Source organism: Vombatus ursinus, unplaced genomic scaffold, assembly GCF_900497805.2.
Source record: "Vombatus ursinus unplaced genomic scaffold, bare-nosed wombat genome assembly UNPS02014636.1, whole genome shotgun sequence".
Classification (NCBI taxonomy): domain Eukaryota; kingdom Metazoa; phylum Chordata; class Mammalia; order Diprotodontia; family Vombatidae; genus Vombatus; species Vombatus ursinus.
In genome coordinates this window covers 9,674-33,298 of record NW_020954414.1, presented here as the reverse complement: position 1 = coordinate 33,298, position 23,625 = coordinate 9,674, and the positions used below count along the sequence as shown (strand labels likewise).

Here is a 23,625-nt window from a genome sequence, read left to right as displayed (position 1 = left end):
CTATCCACTGCGCCACTTAGCTGCCCCCAAGGTTACAACAAAGTTGAACCAGCTTCTAGAGGACTTTGAATGTGACACCCAGTTTATTCCTATTTTGTCCTGTAGATCAGGGGGTCCCAAAACTGTTGCAAAGCATTGTTACCCTAAAGTCTTGAGATCAACAAGGTGGTTGAAGCTGACAGAATACTCCAGTTAGCTGTTCTACTCTTACCGCATTGGGACTCTCTATCAACTGGGAGGAAGGGAGGCTTAGGGAAGGTGACAGCAGCTGGCTTAGAAATCCACCAAAAAATGTCCTACGGTCTACTGGCATAGCCTTACCCCGCTGGCAACTTTAAAGTACCATAGAAATGTGAGCTGTCATTGCTGTAGGTGGTGGGAATTTTTGAACATGAAGATAACTAGAATCACAGAATGCTAGAACTCATGAAAGAGACATTTGCTATCTAATCTAATTCCCTCACTTTACAAATGAAGAACCAACCAGGTAGGTGCTTTATTATCCCCATTTTACAACAACAATAACAATAATCACAATAATTGCTAACATTTATATAAAAATGCCTATATTTTATCCTTTATCTCCATGCATTACATATGCCTAAACGTAGTATTATTGCGCAGTCAAAGTATATGCTATTCTTCTCTGTTTAATTTGGTGACTTTTGGGGTATAGCTCCAAATTGTTTCCCATGGTTTTGTAGAAATTAGGTATAGACTAATGTTTTACATCACATATAACACAGTAAACTCCAAATGGATCAATGACTTAAAGATAAAGGATCCTATCATAAAATAATTATAGGAGAAGTGGAGAGAGATCTTTTACCACTATGACTAGGGGGCAAATTGTTAACTAAACAGTAAATAAAAGTAGTCATAAAAGAGTAAGTCAACCATTTTTATTTACTTAAGGAAAATTAGGCTGATAGATATGCAAGGTGGATTGGAGAGAGGTCAGCAATTGGAGGCAGGGAGGCATATTTAGAGGTCAGTGCAATAATACCAACATGAGATGATAGGGGCCTGGACCAGTATGCTGACTTATAAGGATGGGAAGAATGATAGACATGTCAATCAGAAGGGAGACTTGGTAACTAACATGGAAAAGAAAGAGTCAGAGGTGACTCCAAGGTTTTGTGCCAAGTGAAACGTCAGGAGAAGAGGGATCAGATTTGTTTGGCCTGGCCCCCAGAGTGGATCCAGGAACAAATGGAAGTTGCAAAGAGGCAAATTTAGACTTAATATAAGGAAAACATTTTCTACTAGATAAAGCTGTTCTGATATGGAGTGGGCTGTTTTGAAAAGTAGCAGGTTCACCCTCATAGAACATCTTGAGGCGAATGCTAGATAACCAGTTATTTGGAATGTTTGTAGAAGAGAGTCTTGTTCAGATATGGGTTGGACTAAAACCATTCTGAGGTTCCTTCCAGTTCTTAGAATTTGTGATTCTTTGAATTAAGTAAATAAAAAATGGAGATAAAGAGGAGTTCATTTTGGGACATGCTATCCCTTCATATTCAACAAGGTACCTGATGATAAAAGAAAGAAATGTCATGTTGGAGGAATTATGGAAGTATTCTGAAGTTGTTTGAGAAAAGGCACTAAACTATTAATACCCAGTGATCTCAGTGTTGGGCATGGGCCCCAGGAGGTCAAAGACAGAAAGAAGGGCCCCATCAGCATTCAAATACTCATAGTTCTTGTATAATGAATACAGTACTTAAAGCTAGAATCTAATTAATTAAAATGAGAGATCTCAGTCCAGGAGAACAGGTGAGGAAACACACCTTCCTCCTTTCTGGAGAGATCAAGGGGACTCCTGGGCATGGGCTCTTGCATGTGCTTTCAACTACAGTCCCTATTGGTTGGTTTAATTTAACCTTTTCATTGTTACAAAGGAGGAGTCAGTGGATCAGTGTATTGGAAATGACATGTAAAATGAAAGGCACTATAAAACACTTTAAAATTCTTTTCAAAAATTTTTTTCAGAAAAGTCATCCTAGTAAAATGTCCATGTTGCAGTTGGAACTATAGGAATGGCTTGAAAAATAAGTCAGGGCTCGAGGCCATCGATTTGGGAGTTAAATGATGGAGGTGTTAATTAGAAATATGAATAGTTGATAAGTTCCTATGCATTTCCTACAGAAAGTAGAGCACCTGCCCTTGGTGCTACCTTGCCTTTTGAAACTTCACTCTATGCCCAAGTATTCAGAGAAATAAAGGGGGAGCAGGGAGAGGACCTTTTTTCATTTTTGTTTCGTTTTTTGAAATCCCCTGATGAGCCCTCTTTATGTTTTCTTTTCTTCAGTTGTGTGAATTTGTGCAGAAAGGAGAACTGAAGCCAGCAGTAACCCAACTGTTGTGGGAACGTGTTACTGAGAAGGTTCCCTGCTCCCCCCTGGAGCGCTGCTCCTCTGTCATGCTACTTGGAATGATGGCAAAGTAAGGCTCAGGGGACTTATGTGTAGACAGTGGAGTGGGATTTGAGAGAAGAGGCCAAGTCTGAGGGAAGGGTCCTTGTTACCTTCCTTTGCCTTCTAGTAATAGCAAACTGAGCATTGTGTGTGTTGCTGTCATAACTGTGAGACTTGTGCCCAGGTCAGAGCCTTACCCAGTGACTCTTTCTGTCCATTGGAAGCTCCAGTATGCTGCAGGTTTAGCCCCCAGTAGACACTTAGGATATATGTTATTATATAACTCTTCCTTAACCCCCACATTTTCCTCCCGCAGAGGAAATCCAGAAATTGTTGGCAGCAATCTGGGCACACTAGTAAGTGTGGCACTAGAGGAAAAGGTAGAACAGGATTATCGACTGGCCCAGCAGGTATGCCAGGCCATTGCCAACATCTCTGACAGCCAAAAGGTGAGTGTGGGATAGTTACTATACACTGCCTGGGTTGGGGGTAGGAAAGATGATTTTGCCTGATCCAGAAATCACCCTCTTGTTTACCATAGCCTGGCCTGGGCAAAAGCCACCCCCCATTCCGGCTGCCCCAAGACCACCAATTGTTTGAGCGGCTCCGGGAGATGGTGATTAAAGGTTAGTTGCCAAGACAGAGGTGTGAAGAGAGGGAAAGTGGCCTTTTAAGAAATAGATAACTCCTTAAATTTCTTACAGGTTTTGTCCACCCAGACCCACTCTGGATCCCCTTCAAGGAGGTGGCAGTGTCCCTTATCTATCAGCTAGCAGAAGGACCTGAGGTTATCTGTGCTCAACTGTTACAGGGTTGTGGGAAGCAGACTCTGGAGAGGATACAGGACCCAAGTACAACTGAGGAGTGCACTAGTAAGTGGGGAACGTGGGCACAAGGCGAGTGCCTAGAGAGCGGGGATGCTTAATTCCCAGGCCTGGAGAGTGGAGTTGGAGAGGGATGCTCAGGCAGGGTGACATGTTTAGAAGCTCTTTGTGCCCTGCTTCCCTCCCTCCGTAGCATTCCTGCCGCCAAGGAGCAGAGAGCAGATACTTAGGGGGAAATATGATGTGGTGAAAGCAAACACCACCTGTGATCATCCTGTTAGGGATGCTGGGGCTCAAATATGAGCATGATACCTGCTGTTGTATGGGTCTGGGTTCAGGAGGGCATGCATCTTTATGTATATGCTTTGGGTATTTGTTTTTATGTATTTTTATGTGCATACACACTCATGAACCAAAGTAGAGAACCCCTCCTTTTTTCAATCAGAGCAGTACCAGAACAAGTGAGAGAGAAAGAACACATTAGAAATCCGGGAAGAAGGGCCCTGAAATGCAGTTGCTTATTTCTCCTCAGAAGCAGCAGCTACACTTCCCACCTTCCTGCTGATGAATCTGCTGTCCTTGGCTGGTGATGTGGCCCTACAACAGCTGGTGCATTTGGAGCAAGCAGTGAGCAGTGAGCTCCGCCGACGCCGCGTCCTTCGAGAAGAGCAGGAGGAAGCCAAGACGAAAGGGCAGAAGGAAAAGGTCAGATGGGGTATCTGAGCACTTGTCCCACCTCGCAGCCCTCCCTCTGATTTGCTGTGTGACTTCAGAGCAGTCATTTTCCCATTTGAGACCTCCATATTCCTAGCTATGAAATGGAGAGGAAAAAATCATCTTTGCCTTGTTCACACCACAAAGAATAGAGGGGTATATATAAATACAACATTTTGTATACTTCTGCCTAAGGAGGAAGTTCTTATATAAATAGTTATTCAGTAAAGTCAGAGGTAGTGGAACTATGTAGAGACACAGAGTAAAAGTATTCTGTTGATTGTTAATTCTTTGGATTTTACTTTCTTACTTGATGAATTTTTAAGATTTTATTCTGTTGTCATCATTGTTATTATGGTTATTGTTTCAGACCTTATGATTTCCAATCTGTTTTCTCTTGATTCCCCCCTCCCCCTTCAAAAGCTGATGCATATATAGCACTTTAGGGTTTGCAAAGTGCTTTATAAATACCTCATTTCCTATAAAATATGACATTTTATTTGGTATGTTTTTGACAGTTTGTGTTAATGGTTATTAAATCTCAGGAAATATTATTAATTATAATAAAAAAGTTTCATTAATAAATACAAGGCTGTATGATTTTTAATCAGTGTGGGTACTCCCTCCACTGCCCCAGACCAAGGCTCCACACTTTTAGTCAATACTTTAATTCACTGCTATGACCAAACAAATTATAATCACCTGGTGATGAACCCCTTCCAACTTAGCTGAGCTGGTTCTCAACTGTGCCAGCAATAATTTCCAAGAGCCCAAGGTCCCAGAGAGAGAGAGAGCAATGAGACGTAACAACTTATACTCAAATTATTTGAAACATGAATAACAGTCTTTGCTTCTTGAGCCCAGGTTACCTTATTTTGAACTTTATGTTTTCTCCACTGACTTCTTCCATTGTCTTTTAGAAATAATCCTGGAATAGGAGATAGGACTGGGATTTTGTCCTAAACTTTGCCTTTAATTTAGTGTCATGTTAATTCTCCAGAAGCAGACTGCAAAGTGAATAAAGGCTAGAATAAGAGTTGTTGAGGACTTCTTAATTGCCTCTGATAATTTTGTGATTTCCTAATCTCTTCCCTAGAATACCAGCAATGAGAGTACCATGGAGGAGGAGTTAGGCCTAGTAGGTGCTTCTGCTGATGACACAGAGGCAGAGCTGATCCGAAGTATCTGCGAGATGGAGCTGCTGGATGGTAAATGAGGGGTCAGGGTGGTATTCCTCTATCCCAGACTGATTTACTTTTTAACAAGAAACCATAATTTTTATTATAAATTTAATAATATCTTCAGTAAGTACAAATTTACACTTTGATTTTTAAAATTATAATGTAGTACTTAGATATAAATTCACGAATTCATTATGTAGTGGGTGTTGTTACTTCCTTCACCAGCAGTTCACAAACCCTCCACACTGCAGTAGAAAAAAAAAATTCATCACTGTGTGGCCTGCCTCTCCAAACTTAGCTAGATTAGTTATCGGTCTGTCCATTGGTCATGGACAGACATACAGTCTGGTCTGGAGCTCTTAGGCAAAGTCTTTCTAACTTGGGTAAGACTTGGCCAGTCCTAGCCTTCATAGTTGAGCATCAGTTCTGCTCCATGGTAAGGGCACAGGAGTTTATTGGAAAAATGTGATACAAACTTAAAATAATAAGAATGATTTCTTTGCTGTGTAGCTGTTCTTGTCCCATCTGTATGCAGCGATATTGTTGCCATTTTTCTAATTCTGTCGTCCTTACTTTGTATCACCTCCTATCTGCTCATATTTCTTTGTGTTATTCCTATTTTTATAGCACAGTTGTATCCAATTATACTGATACACCAGTCTCGCTATAAAGGAAGAAGGGAAAAAGCATTTATGAGGCCAGGCACTGTGCTAATAATAAGTGCTTTACAAATTTTATCTTATTTGATCCTCACAACAACCCTGGGAGGTATTATTATACATATAAACAACAGTAATAATAAATTATTTTATATGATTAATATGATATGATCCTCATTTTACAGTTGAAGAAATAGAGGCCAACAGGTTAAGTGACTTGCTCCGGGTCACACCACTTACATTTATATGTGTCTGAGGCTGAATTTGAACTTGGGTCTTCCTGACTCTAAGCCCAGCTGTCTAGCCACTGCCTTATGTATGGTATGTCAATAGGTAGAGATTATTTCTGATTTTTTGCTATGACAGATAAAACAGCTGTAGGTGTTTTTGCACAGATTTTTTCCCCCTTTTAATAGCATCCTTTGGCTCTGGTCCCCATAGTGGAATTGCTGGGTCAGAGTTATTGTGTACTGCCTACTGCCTGAGCTCCTATCTCCAGCCTGAAACTTGATCCCTTTGTCTTCCAACAGGCAAACAGTTACTCTCAGCTTTTGTGCCCCTTTTGCTCAAGGTCTGTAATAATCCTGGCCTCTATAGTGACCCAACCCTCTCTACAGCTGCTTCACTAGCTCTTGGCAAGTTCTGCATGATCAGGTAGGCCTTGGTTTGTGGCACAACCTTTTAAAAGAGAGTTGAGGGGGTATCACTTCCTTTTTTTTTTTTTCCTTTCTTTTTGGTGAGGCAGTCGGGGTTAAGTGACTTGCCCAGGGTCACACAGCTGCTAAGTGTCAAGTGTCTGAGGTCAGATTTGAACTCAGGTCCTCCTGACTCCAAGGCCAGAGCTCCATCCACTGCACCACCTAGCTGCCCCTTATCACTTCCTTAAGTATCCTTCCTTTCTCTGCCCCCAGTGCCACTTTCTGTGATTCCCAGCTCCGCCTCCTCTTCACTATGTTGGAAAAGTCTTCACTTCCCGTTGTTCGATCCAACCTCATGGTGGCTATTGGGGATTTGGCTATCAGATTCCCCAACCTGGTAGAGCCCTGGACTCCTAACCTTTATGCTAGGTAAGACTTACCACATGAGGCTCAACTGTCACCAAGGGTTAGGAACCTGAAAGTCAGGCAGGAGTCATTTGACTCGGCCATTGAAACAACATCAGTCATCAGCATTACTTTGAGTATGTATTGGGAGCTGCTGTGCCAAATGCTGATTTGAGGCTAATCACATTGCTGACCTGGACACCTAAGAACAAAACTCAAAACATTGACTTTTGCCCCTAGTCGGTGACCCTTTTTCATCTGCATTATGAAGGGAGGGGGAGGGTTCGTGCTTTGGGGAGTTGTTTTGGGACCACATACAGGGCCTTGGTCCTTTCTCCTGAATGGAACTGGTGCTGAGGTATTCCCACTGACCTCGAATGTCTGCCCTAGACTCCGGGACCCAGCTTCTCAAGTTCGGAAAACAGCCGGGCTGGTAATGACACACCTAATCCTGAAGGATCTGGTGAGGGTGAAGGGGCAGGTGAGCGAGATGGCCGTGTTGCTTATTGACCCAGAGCCTGAAGTTGCTGCTCTCGCAAAGAACTTTTTCAATGAGCTTGCTGGCAAGGTGAGAGGGTGAGCCCACCCAGAGGCGGCCAGAAGGAAGGTGTGCTGGACCAGGGGTGTGCATATGCACGTCAGACAGGTACTTGCAGCTGCCTCTGTTCCTCTCCCCTACAGGGCAACGTAGTCTACAATCTGCTTCCTGACATTATAAGTCGCCTGTCTGATCCCGAAAGTGGAGTGGAGGAGGAATCTTTCCACACCATCATGAGGTGCCTGCCCTGAGCCACAGAGCATCCCCTGGAGCTTTTCCTGTGGCGTGGTCGTGACCCCACTAGCAACATGCAGCCTAGAGAAGAGTGAAGGGGAGTGGGATCTGTCCTCAAGTACTTGAAGGATCATGTGAAAGATGACTTGCTGTCCTTGGCCCAGGGGGCAGATCATTGGCTTGATTTTAAAAGAAAAGGGCATTCTAACCACTAGGGAGGGTTTTTAAAGACCTTCGTAGGGGCAGCTACGTGGCGCAGTGGATAGAGCACTGGCCCTAAAGTTGGGAGGACCTGAGTTCAAATCCGACCTCAGACCAACCGCTTGACACTCACTAGCTGTGTGACCCTGGGCAAGTCACTCAACCCCATTTGCCCAAAAAAAAAAAAAAAAGACCTTCGTGCAAGAGCTAGAGTAGCACTTGCTAGGTATGTTGTAGAGAACTTCTTTCCTCTCTCTGACCTACAAAACCCTATTTCTTTTCTACCTGGACCATGTGTCAGTTTGTCTTTCATTTTTAAATTGTTCCCTTGGTTTCTGTATCCTGCTCAGATACAGGTTGATCAAGATGATCTTTGAGATTGCATTAAAATCTCTAGATGGGAGAAGTCAAAAGGTCAGTTAGAAATTCATAGGGCTGTGGAAAAGAAGATCCCTCCTACCCAAGCGAGGGAGTGGCAGAATATAATGTAAGGGTGGAAAAGGATAGGCACTGGTGGGAGCCACAGTTCTCCTCTTCCTCACAGGCAGCTTCTGTCCTACATCACCAAGGACAAGCAAACAGAGAGTCTGGTGGAGAAGCTGTGCCAAAGGTTCAGAACAGCCTGGTATGCTTGTCAATGGGGTAGGGGTGTAGAGTTCGTCATGCTAAAGGAATCTGGGAAGGAAAGAATCCCTCCCCCCTCCCATTCCGACCCTCGAGTCTCCCTGGAGCTGTGGGTGATGAGGATCAGAAGGGGTATGGTGGAACAGTGGAAAGAAGGCCGGACTTTAATATGAACTTAAACCATGACTCTGTGACTTAACACCTGTGTGATCTTGGGCACATGGCAGAGGCACATGGAAGACATCCAGATTCTCATCACCTCTCAGACTATTACAGTAACTCATAAATTAAGCTCCATGCATTCAGTCTATATCTAACCTCCTGACAACTGCCAAGCTGACGTTCTTAAAGTGTAGATCTGACCCTGTCCCTCTTCTACTCAAGAAGTCTTAATGTGTCACAGTTGCCATTAGATTAAAATACAGACTCCCATTTTGGTATTTAAAGACCTTACCAATCCGACTGGAGCTTTTATATCCAGGCTGTTTATACATTCCTCTCCCTATATTCTAGGCAAGGCAGCCTGCATTCTGTTCCTTAGAGATGACAGTCCGTAGTGCACAGGTTGTCTCCTGTGCTTGGAATGAACTTCCTCTTTACCTGTGCCTCTTGGAATCCCTAGTTCCCTTCAAGATTTGGCTCAAGAGCCACTTCTTTCAAAAGGCCTTTGCTGGTTTCCTCAGTTCTTAGTGTGCCCCCCACCACCCATTGTATTTTTTTTATATATGCTGTGTATATTTATCTGTTCACACCTCTCCTGTTGTTACTTATCCATGAAAAATGTAAGCTCTTTGTGAGTAGGCACTATCTAACTTTTGCATTAGGATATGCTATACCTGACACACTGTAAGCACTTAGCAAATGCTTTGTGATTGCTTAATTTAATGCCTACCTTTCCCTACTCTCATAAATTCCTGTCTGTCATCAGGACTGAGAGGCAACACAGAGATCTGGCCTACTGTTTGTCATTGCTGCCGCTCACAGAGCGAGGCCTTCGTAAGATGCAAGACAACTTTGAGTGCTTTGGAGACAAATTGTCCGATGAGACCATCTTCAATGCCTTCCTGGCAGCTGTAGGCAAACTTCGGCGCTGGGCTAAGCCTGAGGGCAAGGTGAGGAGGGCCTGCAGCTCTCTTCTTCTGGAGGTTACAACATCTCTACTGCTCTCTGAGCAATGCTAGTGGCTTCCTAACTGAGCAAATAAGACTTTAGGACCTCAGTTACTACCAGACTTTATTTTTTGTCCTGCATGGCAATAACTATGTTTCCAGACCCTTTCTTGATTCCTTCCCCTTTTACTTCAGGCTCTGGTGGATGAATTTGAACAAAAACTTCGGGTCTGTCACACCCGAGGACTGGATGGAGCCGAGGAGCCTGAGACTGATCAAGGTGCTGATCCGCTATCCCAGCCAACAACTGGAAGGCACATCAGTGGTATGTGAGATAGCTCAAGTTAAAATGTGTAAAAGAACCAATGGCCCAAATGAGAAGCTACTGATTAGGACATGGGTTAGAAATGTAGGACAAACTCATTGTTCAACAAAAACTGCTAAGGAAGCTGGGAAGGCAATCTGGCAGAAACTCGGTGGAGCCAGCAGCGCCCAGCATGTATCACGATGAGCTCCAAATGGTACATGACTTACATATGAGAGGAGCAGGGAAGAAACGATCTGTGGATGGGGAAGAATTTACAGAAGGTAAAATGGATCATTTTGACTACAAAAAATGAAAAAGGTTTTACACACATAAAACCAGTGCAGCTAAAATTGGAAGAGAAGTAGTTAACTGGGAGGAAAAGTCTCTGCATCAAATTGATCTGATAAAGGTGATAGGGAACTGAGTCACATTTTTAAGAAGAGCAATTTCCCAATTGATAAGTGATTAAAGGATATGAATAGGCAGTTTTCAGAGGGAGAAATCCAAATTTTCAATAACCATATAAAAAAAATGCCCCAAATCAATAATAATAAAGATATGCAAATTAAAGCAGCTTTGAGGTTCCACCTTACCCCCACTGAATTAGCAAAGTTGACCCAAGAAAATGTAAAAAATTCTTGAGTGGCTATGAGAAAACAGGTACATTTAATACACTGTGGCACTATAAATTGATCCAGCCTTTCTGGAAAGCAATTTGGAACAATGCCCAAAAAGTTATCAAACTACATACATAAACCCATTGACCCACTGATACGACTACTAGGTATATACTCCAAAGAGGGCAAAGAAAGAGGAAAAACACCTATATGTACAAAAATAATTATAGCAGCTCTTTGTGGTGGCAAAGAACTGGAATTAGGTTGCCCATGAATTGAAAACTAACCAAACAAATTATGGTACATCAATATGATGCAGTCCTACTGTGCTGTGCTGTAAGATGTGATGAAGGGGAAGGTTGCAGAGAAAACATGAAGGGGAAGACTTGCATGAAAATGATGAAAGGGATGCATGAACCAAAATAGAATAAAGTGAGCAGAATCAAGAGAATGATTTCTATAATAACAATACTCTTGTAAAGACAAACAACTTTGAAACATTTAAGAATTCTACCCAATCCAGAGGACTAACGATGGCCCTAACAGAGAAGTGATGGACTCAGGGTTTAGATTGAGAAACATTTTTTGGAGGTGGCCAGTAGGAGAGTTTTTTTTGCTTGCTTATGCATGTCTGTTACAAGGGTTTTATTTTTCTTTAATGTGGCAAAGGGTATAGGAGGAAGAGAAAGTAGACTTCCATTAATTTTTTTAAAAAAACATAATTTTAATTATACTTTTAAAAAGAAAACAAATGTAGAGGAGAGAGGGAGGTCTCTCCACTAAAAGTAGCTTGTGACTGGATCCTGACACTCATCCATGTCTTCTTCCTGTGACCCTAGACACCTGTCTTCGCCAAGGCCTCCCTTCAGCCACTTCAGACAGTGACTTTGTTACCCCTCAGCCTCGGGGTACTACTGAACGACGTACTAACACCAGAAAGCCAGTTTCTAAGAAGACTGCAATCGTCTTTTCCAGCGATGAATCTAGTGAGGAAGGTAAATGTTTCAAATCCGCAGTATAGTACCTGGGGCCTAGAGTGAGAGTGCACAGGTAGATGAGGTCTACCATGGCTCACCCTGAACTAGAAGACTTCACTGCCTCATGATTCTGGAACTGGTGACAGGTGACACCAGGGATCATGGAATCCTAGACTGTTCAGGGAGCTAGAAGGATCTTTAAAGGTCATCTAGGCCCGCCTTCTCATTGTATAGGGGAGGCCCATAGATAGAAGGTCAGAGGTAAAATGAGAACCCCAGCCTCCTGAATTCCGGTCGGTGTTCTTTCTGTCTGTAGCCAGTCTGTTTTGGGTGACCTGTTCTTTACTTTCATGCTTCAACTTTCTCTTACCCTTTCCACCCCTCTCTTCCTCAGAGTGCTCAGCAGAGATGACAGAAGATGATGAAACGCCTAAGAAGACAACCCCTATCCGCCGAGCATCTACCGCAGCCAGAAGGCCTTAAGGCGCCCTCCTCCCATCCCTGTCGTGTAGGGAGAGGGGGCCCTGTGGAAATAATTGAGCCAAGGCTGGCTCTTCTTCCTCTGTAATATATGTTTCCCTGTGCCCTTGTTTTTTTACAAATAAAAAAAAATTCATGTACTTCCCAGGAATCTTCACTTAGCCACCTTCCTTGGTCTAAGTTGGGACCTTCTTTTAGAAACTTTAGCCCTGTCTTGATTCTGGCAGCCACCAGTGGAAGATAATCAAGTAAGAACCAGAGAAAGGATGCAGGCACTCTAGGTGCTGGCACAACTCACTGTGAGATCTCAAATAAGCATTAGGCGGCCTCTGAGAGATCATAGTTTTCCTCCTTTCAACCTCCCCACCACTAACTTAAGAGGAGCAGAGCTGCTGCTAGGCGTGCAGTGCCCTCACCTAGAGGGATGCAATGGGAGTGCTCTCCTGTCTCTGCCTTCCTCTCACTTATGGGACCCTGGAGCCAAGCTATATCTAATGTGGAAAGATAGCAGTGCACAGCACCTGACCAGCTTTTGTTTCTGGGGTGGAGGCCCTTTGTTTTTTCTTCAGAGGAGTTGCAGCTCCTGAATGCATGACTCATGACCCTCGGGGATTAAAGATTGACCCTGGAGCTACATTTCATGTCATTTGCATGTCATACTACTACCTATAGCCTGTAGTCCATAAGTGTTAAATGTCCATGATACATCAGGCACCTTGCTAGGCGCTGAGCACACCAAATCCAAAGGGAATTAATCCTTACTCTCCAAGAGCATACATCCTCTGAGGGGAAATAATATGCACCTGTTTAAGATGGTCATATTGAAGTCCATACAGAATACACACAAGGTGGGGTGGGAGGGCACTAGCAATTGAGAGTAAGTAGGCAAGGCTTCCTGTAGGAGGGCATTGCATAAACTTGCATTTAGTTGTGTCTGATTCTTCATGACCCCATTTGGGGTTTTCTTGGCAAAGATGGTGGAGTGGTTTGCCATTTCCTTCTCCAGCTCGTTTTACACATGAGGAAACTGGCAAACGGTGAAGTGACTTACCCAAGATCACACAGCTAGTAAAAGTGTCTAAGGCTGGATTTGAACTTAGGTGGTTCAGTACTGTATCTACTGCACCACCTAGCTGCATAAGCTTTACCTTGATGGAAAAACAGGATTCTCTGGGGCAGAGGTAAGGAAGAAATACCTTCCAGGCATGAGACAGGAAATGGAGTGCCTTGTGTAAGGAGCAGAGGGAAGGCCAGTTTGTCTGGATTGTAGAGTGGGAGAGGGGAGAGTAATGTATAATGATTCTGGAAAGAGAGCAACCTTGAAAGCTAACCTGAGGAAATTGTGTTTTATTCTGGTGTTCACTGAGTAAGGAAAAACACAGGCAAATCTGCAGCTTCAGGAAAATCCCTTTGGCAGCAGTGTGGAGAATGGATCTGGGTAAGGAGGGACTTGAAGCAGGGATACCAATGAAGAGGCCACAGCAAAAGCCTAGGAAGTGGTAGGTGATGAGGGCCTGAACTGTGGTGGCTATGTGAGGAAAGAAGGAGTTGGATGGGAGAGATGGGGAGATAGGTGGGGCCAGTGAGTTCAGGGTAACTATGAGGTTACAAATCTGGAAGAATGGAGGAAGTTTGAAAGGTTTTAATAGATTTGAGAAGATGAGTTTTTTGCTTTGGACATGTTGAATTTGAGTTGTCTATGGGATAATCAGTTTGAAAATGTCCTATTGGGTGTTGGCGATTGGTGTTTTGGGACTAAAATTTGGGAATAATTGGAAATGGATATCTAGATCTGTGAGTCATTTGCATAAAGGTTTTGATTAAACCTATGGGAGCTGATGATGTCACCGAAAATGTGTGGAAAGAAGAAAAGAGGGCCCAGAACAAAGCCTTGAAGACATGAGGGACAGAAAATGGAGTTAGGCATGGTAGATGAACAGCCAGCAACAGAGGTGGAGGAGGGAGGGTTCAGACAACTAGAGAACCAGGAAAGAGTGGTTTTGAGAACCCAGAAGATAGTAATAAAGAAGAGACAACAATGGAAAATGCAACAGGAACGTCAAGAAGGATTAAGACCTAGTAAAGGCTGTCAGATTTGGCCATTTGAGATCTGGGGAGAACAGCCTCAGTGATGACATAGGAAACAAGATTTCAAAGGGCTGAGGAGTGAGAAAACTGGAGCAATGTGTATAGATATTTTCTCAGATTTTGGCTGGCTAAGGAAGGAAAGATACAGGTTGACAGCTTGAGGGGAGGATGAAGCTTGAGCAAGTGTCTAGTGAAGGTTTTTTAAGGATGGGGGAAGGGGAGGCACAGGCATGTCTGAAGGAGGTACAGGAGGACCCAGTAAAAAGGGTGAAAGTAGCCTGCCCCTACACCAAGCTTGTTCTTTGTGATAGCTGAGTTATATCAAAGAGACATTCAATGAATGATTGTGCCTGCATCATGACAACAGTAGATAATTCTCCCCCAGCCCTGGGCTGCCTTCTCTGTTTGGGGTGGGAGTGAAGGACTGGGAACAGTGAGGAAAGCACTCATCTCCAAGCAATCCATAAAAAATCCATACATTTTGTGCCTGCATGATATGCTGCATGGTTGCATGAATATGCTCACGTATTCCTCTTCCCTAGAGCTTGTTTCTGTCACTTTCCCACAAGACCAAAAGCAACAGACACTCTCCTCTTTGCACAGATGCACCCCACCCCCTTTCCTCTCTGTCTGATGCCTCATTAAATCCATGAACTCATTGCCAAGCATGAATACAAACTGGCCTAGGAGCTACTGAAGATAGGAGCCTTCTTTGGAAAAGGACAGGTCAGACCCAGTGACAGGCAGCAGAATCAGTGAGAAGCACCACCACCACCCTTTCTTAACCTTTAAAGTAAAGGTTATCACTTAGCTAAATTTAGCCAATGGCTTTTTCGAGAGAGGGGCAGGGATCCAAGCTCAGATTACCCTGAGACAGCAAAGAGCCCCCAGGATGCCCCCCACCCTTGAACCTGCTGTCCACGTATCTCCATTTCTTAATCTTTTCAGTGCAACCAGAGGATTTCATTCTCCTGGCACCCTTAGCCACATTCCCAAGATGACTTCATGTTTAGAATCAGAATTTAGAGCTTATAGAGGATCATCTAATCATTAGATTTTATTGCCATCCCCCCTCTTTAGATGGGGAAATTGGGAAGGAAATGAAATGACCAATCCTTTCTTCACTCTTTCCTGAAGCAGCTAACCTCTTACTGGAATGCACCCACTTTCTGTATGCCTGACACCCTCCTTTTAACTCAAACCAATCCCCGACCACAGCTGGGACCACTAGACCAAGGAGACTTCCAGACTTACACTAGCCTCAACCTCCCAGGACAGAAAGAACCCAGGAGGGCCTCACACCCTGATGCCATCATGAAAGAAGCACTGTGTTCTCAGTCAGGATTGGGCACCTCCCAGGTTTCCAAAAGCTTAAATCTCCTTCTTATGCCCTTCCTCCCCATCCTAGCTGTAACCAGGGTGATATGCTCCCTCTCCAGAGCAGTGGGGGTGGAGGGGGGCAGATCTCACTGCTCCCTTCCTCCTCCTCCTCCCCTCCCTACAGCACTCAAGACTCCCAGCAGCAAAGTAACAAAGTGATTTGGATAATTCTGGTTCTGATAAATTTAATCTGCCTAAATTATCTAGTCTCCCTCCAGGCTGCTTTTTCTGCTCCAGAAGGAGATTTGAACGGCCTTCAGCTAGCTGGAGCCTCCCTCTTCTCAGTTTTAATCCAGGGAAGGCTGGAGCCTGAAGCCAAAGGGCTTTGTGATATAAATGGGTCCCTGTGCTCTGAGCTCAAGGGGAAATGGGGGCTGGGTAGCCCCACCCCTGCCTTTCCTCAATTGCTCCTTCCTCACTACCGTAAAGACTAGAGGAGAGGTATGTTTTCAGGTCTCCAGAAGGAGAAAAGCAGTAAGCTATAGCCTCCCTCCTATTAATGAGAAAACAAAGTGGAAAGTGGGGATGGAAGGCAGCAGGGCTAATTTTAGCCACATAGTGTGGCCACATTCCCACCATGGGATGGACCTTTTGCTTTCTGTGTTGATCGTAGGTCTTAGAACTGGAAGAAAACTTCCAGATCATTTAGTACAAATCCTTCATTTTACAGATGAGAAGATTCACTTTGCAAGGTCACATGGGGAGTAAATAACAGCAAAGACTAGAACCCAAGTCCTTGACTCCAAATCCAATGTCCTTTCCACCATGGCATATGCTTTCCTAATTTCCTCTCTTCTTCATCCCTACTCCCCAAGTCCTGATCTCTTTTCATGTGTCTTAATCTCATCCAGTCAGGGAGCAGCCTTAGTTTTCTGGCTTCCCACTGATTTCTTTAATAATGTTTCCTAAATAGCCCCTAAAATTTTAAGAAGAAATTCCCTCAGTAACCATACTAAGTGGGGTCCATAGCGAAACTATAATTAGCCCCATATTGTTATTGTTGTTGTTTATTCATTTTTCAGTTGTGTACTACTTGTGACCCTTATGGTGGTTTTCTTGGCACAGATACTTAAGTATTTTGTCATTTCCTTCTCCAGCTCATTTTATAGATGAAGAAACTGAGGCAAACAGGGTTAAGTGGCTTGCCCAGGCTAGTAAGTGTCTGAGGCCAGATCTGAATTCAAGAAGATGAGTTTTCCTGAGATGAGGAAACTGAGACCTGAAGAATTTAATTGACACGTTCAAGGTCACAGTGTTGAGGTAGGATTTGAATCCAGGTGTATTAAGCACTTACTATCTGTCAGGCACCAGGTAACCAAAGACAAAAGTGACACCGTCCGTGCCTTCAAAGAACTTATTTTGTAAATGAAGAGACAAAGTGCAGATATATAAGCATATACAAAACAGATACAAGGTAACTTTGGTGGGAAAGGCAGTAATAGATGGGTGACTGAGGCAAGGCCTCATGGAGAAGAACATGGTGCTTTAAGTGGGTCTAGAAGGAAACGTGGAATTCCAAGACGTGGACAGTAGAGGTGATAAGGGAAAGCATTCCAGGCTTGGCAGACAGCCCATGCAACTGGAGATGGGAACTGAAGTGTCCTGTGTGTGTGGCCAACTTGTCCCCATTTTTGGCCTTGGAGATCTAGTATAAGGGGAGGGGCTGTTGTCTGAGCCCTTATAAAACCCGGCTCTCTCCTCCCTTTGCGCTGTCAGATCTTCTCCCAAGCTCAGTGCCAGGTAAATTCTCCAGAGGAAAGAAGGATGGTAGGGGTGGGGATGGGAATGGGGGTAAGAGTGAGAGTAAGGGGAACCAGAATGTGTGCCCTTGTGCACCTTGCTCACTTCGTCTTTAGGGAGAGAGAAAGGTGCATGTTAAAGGAGGGTGGGGGGTGGGGGCGGCATTGGTTTGGCATGAGGTAGAATTCAGGGATCTAGCTGGCCGGAGGTGAGGGGAGGAGAGAAGAGAACAAAGACTGGGACCTGAGGCAGCAGAGAGCAAAGATGGAAGCTGGAGGAGCATGTAGGGTAGCAAGGTGGATAGAGCCCCAGCCCTGGAGTTAGGAGGACCTGAGTTCAAATGAGGCCTCCAACATTTACACTTACTAGCTGCGTGACTCCAGGCAAGACATTTAACCCCAATTGCCTCGGGGGAGAAAAAAGGACGGAGGTGGACTCTGGAAGCCCTCCCTCCTCTCTGTGCATGGGCTGGAATGGATGAATGGATGGATGGAAGGAACGGATGGAGTGGGGGATGGTGGCTCCTGAGCTAATCCCCATAAAGGAAGAAGAATTTTTGTTTTTTCTTTTGGGGGGTGCTTAGAAGACGAAGAGCTTCCGGGTTGGGTTGAGACTGGGTGTGGGGGGAGGACTCTGCAAGGGGGAGGAGGAGATGGGCCCCTGATTCAGCCACATCTTCTGCCCCAGGATCTGCTGCTTCAGTCACATCCCTGAAACAAGATGGTGAAGGTCGGAGTCAACGGGTGAGTGGGATCCAGGGAGGCCCCAGAGGGAGGAGGGATGGGGACGGACGGGGACAAATAAAGCCATTTGACTCCCAGAGGGCTCGATGCAGCCTAACCTGCTTATTGGGAATCCAACCAAGAGAATATATATTTTTTGTAACCTCTTCTCTGAGATCCACCCCGGGGAAGGTGCAAGCCTTCAAGGAGACTCCAAGGTCAGAGACTTGAGCTCAGCAAGGGCTTCTGCCTAAACTCAATAGTGTTTTGTGTCCTTGTGCCAGCACACCCCCCCCACCTCTCCGTGTCCTCTCTCCACACCCCCCACCCCTGTGCAGCTGTCCCAGCTGTTGCTACAGGGTGCAAAAAATCTTGCAGAGGATTCTCTCCCTGAATCTCTTATGCCCTTTCCCGCCATCCAGGGCCACATGGGGGTTGGGGGGAAGGGTGGGGGAAGGGCTCCTGCCCTCCCCCTTCATTGGCACTTTCTTTCCCCCTGACTAATTCACCTCACAACAGAGAGAGGGCGCCTTTTCCCACCGGTCACTCAGACAGCCATGTTGTAATAGGGAAGGAAATGAGTGAGCAACTGTTAGGGATCCTCAGAGCCTCATCTCTTCCACTCCCCTTCTTGACTCACCCTCTTTAGTGCCTACCCCAAGGTGAGGAGAAAACACTTCCTGCCAGGAGGCAGGGCAGGGAAGAGGCACCAGGACCTTTCCGTTTGTCTGTTACCTGAGAGCTATTTCTAGCTATTTCATTAGCTGCCTCTGTTCTCAACACTGCCTAATTCTCAGTTTGGGCTCCCAGAATCCAGACAGGCATTCCAGCCCACCCCGGTCTCCCTCAGATTACAGGACTTTAGATGTGGAAGAGACCTTAGATAATAGAATCATCTAGTCCACTTTTGTTTTAAATTAAAAAAAGGAAAAAAGGAAACCCTAGAGGTAGCCACCTCAGCCTAATTCTTTGTCCTCAAAAATCCTGCCCCCCTTCCCTTCTAATTTCCATGTGTTTGAGGTTGCTGGGGAACCCCTTCTTCCCAAAGTGATTTGTGGGTGTGGTGGCTCTAACCTAATGCTGAGTCATGGATGTCTAGAAATGAAAATTTCCACTGTAAAACTATATTAACATGGCAGCATGTCCATTTCTCTTGCCTTAGCATGTGTGTATCTGTTTGGTTTCTCCTTCCCCAAAGCTAATCCTGCCCAAAAGGCCAGCCTTGTAAAGGTCATTTTGAGGATTAGGTTTCTGTGATCACTAGGAGAACCCTGCCCCTCTCTCCATTTTGGCCCCCAGAAACCAGATCTCCTTTACTCTACCCTGAGGTTAAATATAACTGTCTGACCTTTCTGTAGCCAGGGAACCTAGCTTTGCTTTCTCTTACATAGAACACTATAAAACCTCTAGTATTGGGGAAGGGAAGAAAGGACCTCCCCAGTGATCATTAAGTGGCAAAATCTCATCCATTTAGAGTGTTGGAATTAGGTGAGTGGGTGAGAAAGAATCTAGAACTTCAGGTATTGCAAAAAAAATGTTATTGTTCTTTTAGAGGGAGACGGAAGGAGGGAAGGAGGAGTTGTTTTAACCTTTCATAGGTTAATTTCTAACCTTTAATGCTGCCCTTTGAATTCTGGGATTCTGACTCCAAAATCCTCTACCTCTGGGGCCTGGAAGCCAAGAAGCTGGTCAGTAGTGGGATCCTAGCACATACTAAGATAGATACTATGTAGTAGCTATGTTCACAGTGTCTGAGCAATGGGTGACATGAACCGCTTGCCTGTGGCTCATTCTCCTCGAGAGGAGATTATGAGATCATGGATTGTCAAGGGATGGGGGGAAGGGGCAAAGTTTATACCCAATATCCCTTGGTAGAGCAAGAACCTTTTACCCTGTGGTCTTAGACTATGTCCAGCCTGCTTGACAGCAATGTCCAAGGTATGTTTGCAGGCATATTAAAGGTTGAGGAGCCCTGTAGGACAAAGGATAGGAACTGGACCAGATGTCATTGATACAGGGAACCAACCTCAGCCTGTGCAGGTTAGCACCTTTTCTGCAATCTCTAGTGCACTGAGAGGTTGAGATTTGCCCAGGGTTTCAAGCCAGTTTGTATCAATGGCACTTGAACCCAGGTCCCAGGTCTTCCTGGCTCTGAAGCTAGCTATTATTCCCTATTAGGGAAACCATTTTTCCTGGATAAACTTCCCCAGAACCTTTCCTTTTTTTAGCTTTCTCCCCTCAATTCTTTCTTCTCTCTGCTTCTGGTTTCTGCTTCCCTGCCAGATTTGGCCGTATTGGGCGCCTGGTGACCAGGGCTGCATTCATCTCAGGTCGAGTAGACATCGTGGCCATCAATGACCCCTTCATTGACCTCAACTACATGGTAAATGATGCCTCAGTGGCTGGGGGCAAGAGGGTCTGAGCAGCACGGGAAGGGATGGAGGTGGCTGTTTCTGCTGCATCTGATGAGGCTTCCCACATTCTTGTCACCTCTCTAGGTTTATATGTTTCAATATGATTCCACCCATGGCAAGTTCAAGGGCACTGTCAAGGCTGAGAATGGAAAGCTGGTGATCAATGGAAAAGCCATTACCATCTTCCAGGAGTGAGTGTGGTGGGCAGAGTGGGAACACTGGGGTTTGAGAAGATCCAAAGAGAGCAGTAGATGATCATAGCTTCTTGATCCTCTTGTAGGCGTGACCCCGCCAATATCAAATGGGGAGATGCTGGAGCCCAGTATGTTGTAGAGTCCACTGGAGTCTTTACCACCATGGAAAAGGCTGGAGTGAGTTATGGGGACACTAGTCATGTTCCCTGGGTGAAGACCTTTTCTTTGGGAGATTGGAGTGGTTGTCATGTACCTAGAAAATGGACATGGGAGCTTGTCTACCAGGGAAGGTGGGGCCAAGCTCTGTAACTTCCTTCTTCTTTCCCTCTGCCTCAGGCTCACTTGAAGGGTGGAGCCAAGAGGGTTATCATCTCTGCCCCTTCTGCTGATGCCCCAATGTTCGTGATGGGAGTGAACCATGAGAAATATGATAATTCCCTTAAGATTGTCAGGTGAGAAGGGCTGATGATAAAATGGTCTAAGGTAGTAAATGAGGAAAGAATTGATGCAGGCCTTGCTCACAGAAGGGAGGGGAAAGGGACACTGATTACACTAGGGGGGAAAAAAGGAAATTCCAGGCAAATAACAAGGAGTCTAGGCTGGAACATCTTTCCCTGATTTCTCTTCCTTCCTTTCTCAGTAATGCTTCCTGCACTACCAACTGCTTGGCCCCCCTGGCCAAGGTCATTCATGACAAATTTGGCATTGTGGAAGGACTCATGGTATGGACACATCATGGGGTGACTGGGCCACTTTGTTTCTCTGTTTTACAACAGAATTAGCTATATATGGTGTCCTGATGGCACCAAAGGGCTAGTGTTGGGGAGGAGGGGGAGGTTAGCAGTCACATCACCTAAAATCTTGGTCATGAAAAGATCGTGGTAATAGATGAATACATTGTGTTGTCCTAGCCTGACCCTTTTCTCTTATTGCAGACTACAGTCCATGCCATTACTGCTACCCAGAAGACAGTAGATGGCCCCTCTGGTAAGCTGTGGCGTGATGGGCGTGGTGCTTCCCAAAACATCATCCCTGCTTCCACTGGTGCTGCTAAAGCTGTAGGCAAGGTCATACCTGAGCTGAATGGGTAAGTTAATCCTGGTTTATTTTTCTCTGCCCCGATGAGGTCATGGGAAAAAAAAATTAGAAGTGAGATATTTTAATATGACACTAACAATATCCTTTTCTTTGCAGGAAGCTCACAGGCATGGCCTTCCGTGTTCCTACTCCCAATGTATCTGTTGTGGATCTGACCTGCCGCCTGGAGAAACCTGTAAGTGTAGCATTAGACAAAGAGGGATTCCCTGCCCAATGGACTACAGAATAGAACAGCAGTAACACAGGAGTTTGAATCCCTCCATCTTTTTCTTTTCTAGGCTAAATATGATGATATCAAGAAAGTGGTGAAGCAAGCATCAGAGGGACCCTTGAAGGGCATCTTGGGCTACACAGAAGACCAGGTATGGAAGGGCAAAGATAGCATCAGGAAGGTTTGGTAAATTGGAATTTCATTTAACATAAACTTCCTCTTCCAAGGTTGTATCCTGTGACTTTAACAGTGACACCCACTCTTCTACTTTTGATGCTGGCGCTGGTATTGCCCTCAATGACCATTTTGTCAAGCTTGTTTCCTGGTATGTGGCATAGTGAATGTGAATTTTGTGTGGTTGTATGTAGTAAAGGAGTATAAGCTGAGGAAAATAGGTATATGACATGATAGCTGCCTTCCAAAGATACTTAAATTCTCACCTGTCCTTTGTCTATCTTCCTAGGTATGACAATGAGTTTGGTTATAGCAACCGTGTAGTGGACCTCATGGCCTTCATGGCCTCTAAGGAGTAAAGTGGAAAGCCATGGATCTTCATCCACAGCCAAAAAAAGGAGTTCCACCACTGGGGAGCCCACATTCCTAAACTATGTTCCTATATTGGGGATCCCATGTCCCATTCACATCCTTGTCCCAAAGTACCCCTGTAGTAGGGGGAAGCCTAGAGTCTTACATTGTGTACCATCAATAAAGTCACCACATTCAGTGCATTTATTGTGTACCTTGTCTTTTCTGGAAGAAATATGACTACTGATCTCGATGTAATCAAAGTGCCTTTCTCTTAAATACATACTTCTCAGGTTTTTAACATAAAGGGTAGCCACTAGTTTCAGTTTCAATATTGAGAGATCAAAAGCAGCATGAGTATAAATATCCTTGGTAACTTGTAATTAAGCACCAGCCTTGAGTTAGGAGTTGGGTTTGTAGCTGTATGTTTCTTAGCCTTAGAACAGAATTTGGGTGAATGTGAACCATTCCAGGCTGTTTCTCACGTGTAGATTAGGCCCAATCTTTGGACTTTGATTTGGTAGACGGTTATGCCCCAGACAGACTTAACGTTGCCAGTAACGTAAGGAAAAACTTCCTAACTATTAGAACTGTTAAAAAAATATTGATCATGTACACTAGAGAGCATAGGTATAAATGGAGTCTTCCTTAAAATAATAAACAGCATCTATCTAAAAACCTTCAGCAAGCATAATATGTAATGGGGACAAGCTAGAAGCTTTTCCAACAAGATTGGGTGTGAAACAAGGATGTCCATTATCACCACTGTTATTCAATATAGTATTGGAAATGTTAGCTTTAGCAATAAGAGAAGAAAAAGAAATTGAAGGTATTAGAATAGGCAAAGAAGAAACAAAGCTATCACTCTTTGCAGATGGCATGATGATATACTTAGAGAATCCTAGAGAATCAAGTAAAAAACTACTTGAAATAATAAACAACTTTAGCAAAGTTGCAGGCTATAAAATAAACCCACATAAATCGTTGGCATTTCTATATATTACCAATAAAGCCCAACAGCGAGATAAAAAGAGAAATTCCATTTAAGTTTACCGTAGACATTATAAAATATTTAGAAGCCTACCTCCTGAAACAAACCCAGGAACTCTATGAACACAATTACAAAACACTTTTCATGCAAATAAAATCAGATCTAAATAACTGGAAAAACATCAGTTGCTCAAGGGTGGGCCGAGCTAATATAATAAAAATGACAATTCTACCTAAGCTAATTTACTTATTCAGTGCCACACCAATCAAACTACCAAAAAACTATTTTATAGAGTTAGAAAAAATAATAACACAATGCATTTGGAAGAACAAAAGGT

At 44.3% G+C, this 23,625-nt stretch overlaps 2 protein-coding genes across 2 annotated transcripts in view; both read left to right on the top strand.

Moving 5' to 3' along the window:
* The window catches only part of NCAPD2 (non-SMC condensin I complex subunit D2), a 39,860-nt gene extending 27,790 nt beyond the window's left edge, over positions 1–12,070 (top strand). The window contains exons 17-31 of the mRNA XM_027861294.1: positions 2,312–2,445; positions 2,734–2,866; positions 2,959–3,043; positions 3,122–3,289; positions 3,774–3,946; positions 5,052–5,163; positions 6,326–6,449; positions 6,707–6,862; positions 7,229–7,406; positions 7,520–7,614; positions 8,356–8,436; positions 9,364–9,547; positions 9,740–9,869; positions 11,308–11,463; positions 11,840–12,070. Of these exons, the coding sequence (XP_027717095.1) occupies positions 2,312–2,445; positions 2,734–2,866; positions 2,959–3,043; positions 3,122–3,289; positions 3,774–3,946; positions 5,052–5,163; positions 6,326–6,449; positions 6,707–6,862; positions 7,229–7,406; positions 7,520–7,614; positions 8,356–8,436; positions 9,364–9,547; positions 9,740–9,869; positions 11,308–11,463; positions 11,840–11,928 (1,998 nt within the window). The 3' untranslated portion in view covers positions 11,929–12,070. The remainder of the gene's footprint in view (positions 1–2,311; positions 2,446–2,733; positions 2,867–2,958; positions 3,044–3,121; positions 3,290–3,773; positions 3,947–5,051; positions 5,164–6,325; positions 6,450–6,706; positions 6,863–7,228; positions 7,407–7,519; positions 7,615–8,355; positions 8,437–9,363; positions 9,548–9,739; positions 9,870–11,307; positions 11,464–11,839) is intronic.
* Positions 12,071–17,769: 5,699 nt separating this feature from the next.
* On the top strand, positions 17,770–22,320 carry GAPDH (glyceraldehyde-3-phosphate dehydrogenase). The gene is made up of 11 exons (XM_027861295.1): positions 17,770–17,876; positions 20,139–20,238; positions 20,354–20,460; positions 20,550–20,640; positions 20,800–20,915; positions 21,104–21,185; positions 21,399–21,550; positions 21,658–21,736; positions 21,840–21,923; positions 22,000–22,097; positions 22,236–22,320. The coding sequence occupies exons 1-11, from the start codon at positions 17,854–17,856 to the stop codon at positions 22,303–22,305; spliced, it is 1,002 nt and encodes a 333-aa protein (XP_027717096.1). The 5' UTR covers positions 17,770–17,853; the 3' UTR covers positions 22,306–22,320.
* Positions 22,321–23,625: the final 1,305 nt, after the last annotated feature.